Here is a 7,129-nt window from a genome sequence, read left to right on the forward strand (position 1 = left end):
TTGTTTGCATGCATAAATAAGGCGTAATTTTTAATTGTTCATCAGCGCCAGCGCGCGAGGCTCTCGTGCGATTACGTCATTTTCGGCGCGTGGACCCGATTATATACAGTACATATATATGATTCTGTCACTGATGCTCATCAGCGCTGGATGGATGACGGCGGTGTAGTCATGTTTGTGGAGTTCATACACCTAGGTGCAATTCAAGCACTTGTATGTCACTTTCAAGGTCCATTTCAATATTTCCAAGCACGTTAAACTTAATAAAGTTAAATATTTATACATATACTCGAAATGATTCGAAATAATTCGCTTTTTTAATCATATTATTTAATGGTGGTTTATTTTCAAAACGCCCAATTTTAATGTTCTCTCATGTTTCGTCCTGGAATTTGTTAACGTAATACAAGAGAACTGTTCAGTCAGACAGATACTTGTTGTGAAACAAAGTAGTTACAATTTCAAGCATTTTAGCCTAAATTCCAGCACATTTCAAACCTGAAACACAAAGCAACATTAAAATTCGTCAGGTAAATGTTCATTCCCCTGTTTTTGAGGGGTGTTTCTTTCTACTACCACATATCGTTTCGGAGACACGTCACTCCGAAAGATTAAGGAGGGAGGTAACTCTTCTACGTAATGTCCGAAAATCTGAAGGCGGACCCGCAAATCAATCAAATGACACCGCCGTCATCCATCCAGTGCTGATGAGCGCCAGTGAGAGAATCATATTTCGGCCACAAAACAGATAGCACGCGCTTGTGCGGTTTATTATGATTTGATGGAATTTTCCCCCCAAAAATGACGGAAATCCGTCGTAGTGACGAAGAACTTTAACCCATGCTGTATGTGCTCATGTTGTTTTGAATGTGTAGAGTAAGTTTCTAAATTTGCAGTTTTTCCAGTCAGCTGTCTGTCTTTTCTGAATTTCAATCAAATTTGTTTTTGTCAACAAATTGCAGTGCGAACAATAGTCAAGCAATATTGCTGTACAAATTTGATTCCAGTCCAATTTCTTGCTATCAGTCTCACATACAGCCATGTGTAACTTTGTATGTGCGTAACTTTTCATTTTATATACCACAGAATGTGCAGCATTCTTGAAATCAAAAGCTTAGCTACTTTCCATCAGAATATACTTACAGTATGCACTGACTGTGACTTAAAGTTGCACTGACAACATGACAAGTATTTTGACTGTCTTGTTCGTAGTTAATGGCACACAAACTAGATATTCTGATGGCACCGACATATTGACTGACCTAAATATTTGCTTTTGCAAATACTGAGTATGTGCTTTTGCAGGTATTTCATTGAGTTTTGCTGTTTGCACTAACTGTTTTGAGAAATGCACTTGTTGTGATGCCAATGTAAATCATGTGATAAATGTACCAAATCAACTGAGAAAAACTGTAATAAATGTTATTACTAATGCATCACACAAGTTTTCTGCTGCTGCAGATTTATGTAATGTCAGTGATCACTGTATGGTTGCTTGTGTTAGAAATTGTAAATCTGTTAAAACTAAGTCATGATTTATTTTTAAATGAAATTATAAATGTTTTAATGAGCAAGCTTTTCTTCATGAAATTATTATTTAAACTCGATAAATGAAAATTTCATTGATTCCCGAAAACGTTTGAAAATAGATTATTCCGCTTCAGTTTAAACTTAATATATCACCTAACATGGCATTGAAGTAGGTTCCCCATGTGAACTTCAAATGAATTATTTAAAAAAAATCAGTTATAGTACATTACATTATATATTGTCTAACTCATTCGTTTGAGTTTCTAGATCACCTGAAGAGTGCAACAATATCCAAGAAGACAGAATACATTATGTCTGCACTACTGCATAAGTGTTATTCTAAAATAACATTCAAGGCATGGACCACAAACTGCACAAATTCAAAGTTTATTTTTTATTTCTGGAAGGCAGGATCTATCCATTCACTGATGCTATCCAGAGGCTTGCTGGATTATGTGGACTCAAAAGGGACGAATCTATGCGCTCAATTTGTCCTTTCTGCATCAGAAACTACCCTCTAAACTGCATGGGAATCTACAGAATAAAAAAGCCATTTAGAACTCAGAACAACTAGAAGAACAGCACAGATAGAACAATCACCGTTTCCTAATTTCCATTTTCTATTGATAGTCAACTGTACTACATATAAGCATATACCACTTTATAGCACTCAATTGGTATATAGTACACTATGTCCAGAATTCTCTATTCCATAATCAACAACTTCATAAGCTTATGCAAACAATGCGATTTTGATTTTGGTGACTGTCATCTAGTCACGTGCATAGTTCTATTTACATCTACTCTACACACCCTGTCTAAACTGACTCAGTCCTGAAGTCCTTCCGAAAACCAACAATGTGCAAGAATGTCCTCGAGTACAGGCCGATTTTCAGGCTTCTGTTGCAGACACCATTTTATCAGATGGCGGCAGGCTATATGTGTAGTGATACGATTAGTTGAGAAAGAAAATCAAAGTTACCATCTGAAACATCTGTTCAGAAACAATTACATAAACAATCATTTTACAATTTAGACTTTCTAGTTAAGTTGCTTCTGTGTTTTCACCTCTAGACTGTCTATGCTCGAAGCGCAGGTGTGCCTCAGCAATGTCGCTATCATTCTCAAAGGGCACATATCCACAGATAATACTGTAGAGGAGCACACCCAGACTCCAGATGGTGGCTGGGCGACCCTCATACATTCCGTCTGCCAGCCATTCAGGAGGGCAGTATATCTTGGTGCCTGAGACGGAAAGAGAGAGAATCATCAGTAACATCATAAATAATAATAGTTTGTAATTATAGCCTCTCATTGGATACTAGTTTGTAACTTGCACATTTCATTCATAAGGTGAATAACCTGCAAACTGGCTGTAGGGTCCGGTCTGAAGCAGATCGCCACAACCAAAGTCAATCAACTTGACGTCAAGGGTATCTGTGTTGACCAGAAGGTTCTCTTCCTTGACGTCTCTGTGAAGAACTCCACGGTCACGGCAGTGAAGGACAGCCTGAACCACCTGACGCATGATCAATCGTGCCTGTGACTCAGGCAGTTGGCCGTTGCGCGAGACCAAGAAGTCAAAGAGGTCCATGCAGGGGATGGGTCGCTCCAGAATCAAGATGAAATGGTCACGGCTCTCAAACCATTCTAGGAGCTCCACAATATGCTCACAACAAGGTGGCTTGCACACCATCTCCATTAAAGCCACCTCTAGGGGGAGCATGCGAGTTTCACCAGGCTAAAATTAAGGAAGACATGGTTAGTATGGGTTTGAAGTTTTATAGTGGAATTATGGTTAGCAAGAAGGTTAACATGAAAGGGACATGGATTGGTACCAATCATTAGATGAGTATTCCGTCTCTAAAACACATTATAAATATTAGGTAAGGAAACCTGAATATGAAAAATGAACTCTTACACATTTGTGTTTGGAGGAGATACTGAATGGAAAATTAACAGCTTTGCATTTATATTGTCTTTGCAGTTTTACCAGTCTAAAAATTTGCAGCCATTGTCACAATATTACATAAGAGGTTGGACTTACAACAGTGATGAACTGCTGTGCATGTTGCTTCAGCACATATTTAATGGCGACCTGGTCACATATAAAAAAATACAGGAAATGTAATTATATGCACAAAACAATCATTACATTTAACATATCTAAGGGCCTGTAGATGGAGTCTGATATTCATCCACACCTTGTGTCAAGCTCATCACAACATATAATCAGGATCTTGTGTTCAAAAATTGGAACGTTACAATAAAAAGGTCAAGTCCTGTTAGATTTGACCACCATGCGTGACTGCCATGCGATGAGCAACTCCTTTCAGAGTTCTAATCACAGCCCAACATGAAAATTGGGTTCCACTGTCATTTTTTAAATCAACTTAATGTGTAAAGCACCACAGATTTGATTCGCTTCTCAGAACAGAACACAATTATGCTGTGCAGTGTTCTAACGTTCCTGTATTGTGTGCTGATGCTCACCTGTTTTCCATCAGCCTTGCGGACTCCTGCATACACCGAGCCGAATCCTCCTGTCCCCAGGAGATCTCCTACAGTGTAGTGTGAAGCGAAGCTCGCTGTGTGAAACAAAAATGTCAACAAAACCCAAGTTACATGCTTGTTCATCAAAAGATTCAGTAGATGTAAAATGCTGGTAGTGTTGAGGGCATGACTCTAGACAGACCTCCACGTCTAGGGTTTGTCCGTTGGGCAGGAGGAGTCAATCTCTTCTTCCTCTCCTCCTCTCTCTTCCTTTTCCTTGGCTGTGCCTCCATGGGGTGGAGTGCCATGTCTTGAAGAGCATCTCCTTTTCTCTTCCCACACTGCCTCAAAGATTCCTCGTCTCTCCCTTGCATTGCAAAGGATCGGGAAGCCTCCACAGGTCCAGTCGGGGCAGAGCGCTTCCTTGCTATATTTTTCCAACTGGACCTCGAGGTTCGTGTGGAATTCTCACGAGATTCAACAGGCACTAGAACAAATCATTAAATGGAAATCTTAATCATTACTGTTTTGCACGTTTTTCACATTGTTCTTTGTCAATACAGAATTATTTTTTTAATAATCTACATTTGCTATGCAGTTTGCTGGGCAAAATGCACAGAGGTTCAGACACTAAATTAAAATGCCTGCTGGAGGGACCATTAGGTTGACCAAGTTACTTTTGCAAAACGTTTTAACTGTGCTTGTTTAACGTACTAAATGATGGCTATGCTGAACATGTAGAAAGTCACCTATAAAACGTCAGCGCGGAAGGAAAGCGGCTGTAACACAGACAGACAGACAGACAAGTCCTTCAGTGCAGGCCGTGCTTTCCCACGTGCCTCTTCGTTAATTAATGGGGGACTTTAGGTTCACGTTAAGCTAGGTTTATACTTTCGCGAGTGACCGCACGACTCCGGAGGCGTTTATACTTGGCGTCACATTCTTGTACATTCCAGGACGAAACATGAGAGAACGTGAAGACGTTAAGATTGGGCGTTTTGAAAATAAACAACCATTAAATAATGTGATAAAAAAGCGAATTATTTCGACTATATGTATAAATATTTTACTTAATTAAGTTTAACGTGCTGGGAAATATTGGAATGGACGTTGAAAGAGACGTACAAGTGCTTTAATTCCACCTTATAAATTTGTATGAACCCGGCAAAGATGACTTTGTTCATTGCGCTGAGGCGCCGCGCGCGCCAAGTTATAAAATTCGCGAATCGACAGGGTCATTTTCGGCGCGCGGACCCGCTCGCGACGCACGCTTTAGCCAGCTCCTCCCCTTTTATCTAAACTGACAGCTACAGCTGACACGACCAACACCGCAAGCATTATAAGCGAGCAACGTAGTTATAGCTACCAAACACCAAGTCAAATGAAGGAAAATACAACTAGCGAGTTACCAATTATGAATTAAAATGGGGTTTGACGACGAGCGGGGACAAGATACACACTCGTTAGCTAAAAGCACAACTGCTCTCTATTCCTTAAACTATGGGATCAAACCAGTACAGCTGTCTACATTCAGCGGTTCATTTATTTTACTTCGAATGCCATGTTAATGTGATATTTCGTGGTACCCATCCGTATTAATGGTCAGCTAGCTAGTTAGCTAATGTTAGCTATGGAAAGTTAGGTTGGCTATGCTCGCCAAACACGTAGTTTAGTCATACCTGTCAAGTGTCCCGTTTTGGCCGGGAAACTACCGTATTTTACCCCTTTCCCGTCGTCCTCCCGTATTAATATTTCACCGTAAATTTCCCATATTATAATATAAAAAATTTTAAAGCATTCAATTAGCAATAACGTCATGTAAAGTAATACTGAAAAAAATAGCGTGAAGTACCATTACGTGAGGTCTGACCCATGGCTTCTTTGCTGTGCATAATCCTGTCGATAAACCGAAGGAATCTGGTAATTGTGAATCCGAACCGCTATGTCTTCTTGAAGGTATCTGGTTAATGCGAGTCTGAACAGGCCTTTAAATAACGCCGTCATGGTGACGTCATAATAACATTGCGTCATTCTCCCATTAGTTGCTATAGCTACCTGTGTTTCTTTGAGTGTATTTTATATATATATAAATATATATATATAAATATATATATATATATATATATATATATGAAGAGTTTGGTTCCAAAACGCGATAAACGCCATTAAAAAAAAATGAGTTACAGCCAGAATCAGAATGGTATGTGACCACTCTTGAAAAGCCAATATTCAATTTTGATCAAAACGCCACATCCACCATGTAATACTGCCCTACTTTCTCTCTTTCTTTCCAAAATGCAACAAACGCCAATTCTGATTTCCCGCAGAACGCCACATCTCCACTCATCCAATCACAGCGCACCACCACGTAAACATCATAGAACGCGACTTGTTGAGCCGCCCGGCATTTCTTGTAGCCTACTTTGTTAAAATATATCTCGTTTTTCACTCTCAAAGTCCGCTAAAATGAACGGTTATGATGGTATAGAGGAGCCTGTTCGTATAGCAGTTATACTATTTATGTTAATAGTTATACTATTTTCACTATTTATGTCTGTAACGGGTGCGAGGGAGTCGAGGATGCAAAGACGAGGTGCGTTCAAAGGCTACGTTTATTGAGCTTGACGCTGGACACACTCACGGCGTCTTGAAACAGCTGTCAATCACACTGAACAGTAAACGCTCACAGCGCACCATAACACCAGTAGAATACACTAAACAGTACACGCTCACGGCGTGCTGACACGGTTTAACACACAACGAATGTCACGTTAAAGACGAGCACCAAACGATACAAACACACACACTATATACACGTAGCCTAACAAGTAACGCGTGAAACACGTTAGTCTGTCGAGACAAGTGAACACACACACACACACACAAACACACACACGGACGTACATACAAAGACACGGAGAACATTAACACACGCTCGAAGGGAGGGGTTCGGGGCTGTAGCGTGAAATGTTTTGAAATTTGTGTTTTTAGGGCCAATGGTCAAACTATTATATTAAGATGTACAATTTACAGTTATTAATTATTGTATTTTGCACATTTTCAGTCAAAAAAAAAAGTTCTATTGATGCCAAAGGATATACAAGAC

At 39.7% G+C, this 7,129-nt stretch overlaps 1 protein-coding gene across 2 annotated transcripts; it reads right to left on the reverse strand.

The window, feature by feature from the left end:
- Positions 1 to 1,938: 1,938 nt before the first annotated feature.
- LOC143518267 (serine/threonine-protein kinase pim-1-like) lies at positions 1,939 to 6,006 on the reverse strand. 2 transcript variants are annotated; one of them, XM_077010721.1, is made up of 9 exons: positions 5,876 to 5,955; positions 4,738 to 4,802; positions 4,226 to 4,510; positions 4,024 to 4,118; positions 3,578 to 3,628; positions 2,893 to 3,271; positions 2,599 to 2,775; positions 2,344 to 2,465; positions 1,939 to 2,064 (listed from the first exon to the last, which is right to left on the reverse strand). In XM_077010721.1, coding segments are annotated over exons 2-8 (1,095 nt in total). In that variant the 5' UTR covers positions 4,739 to 4,802; positions 5,876 to 5,955; the 3' UTR covers positions 1,939 to 2,064; positions 2,344 to 2,358. The 2 variants fall into 2 exon arrangements, with proteins under 2 accessions (XP_076866836.1, XP_076866835.1); XM_077010720.1 differs by lacking the exon at positions 4,738 to 4,802 and having other exon boundaries at positions 5,876 to 6,006.
- Between the last annotated feature and the right edge of the window lie 1,123 nt (positions 6,007 to 7,129).

Source organism: Brachyhypopomus gauderio, chromosome 7 (assembly GCF_052324685.1).
Source record: "Brachyhypopomus gauderio isolate BG-103 chromosome 7, BGAUD_0.2, whole genome shotgun sequence".
In the NCBI taxonomy this organism is placed as follows: Eukaryota; Metazoa; Chordata; class Actinopteri; order Gymnotiformes; family Hypopomidae; genus Brachyhypopomus; species Brachyhypopomus gauderio.

Excerpts from the sequence above, each read along its gene's own strand:
- LOC143518267 (XM_077010720.1), bottom strand. The coding sequence starts at position 5,915 with ATGCACAGCAAAGAAGCCATGGGTCAGACCTCACGTAATG. Across the intron at positions 4,511-5,875 it reads GGGTCAGACCTCACGTAATG|TGCCTGTTGAATCTCGTGAG; the intron begins GTACTTCACGCT and ends GATTTGTTCTAG. Across the intron at positions 4,119-4,225 it reads GACAAACCCTAGACGTGGAG|CGAGCTTCGCTTCACACTAC; the intron begins GTCTGTCTAGAG and ends TGTTTCACACAG.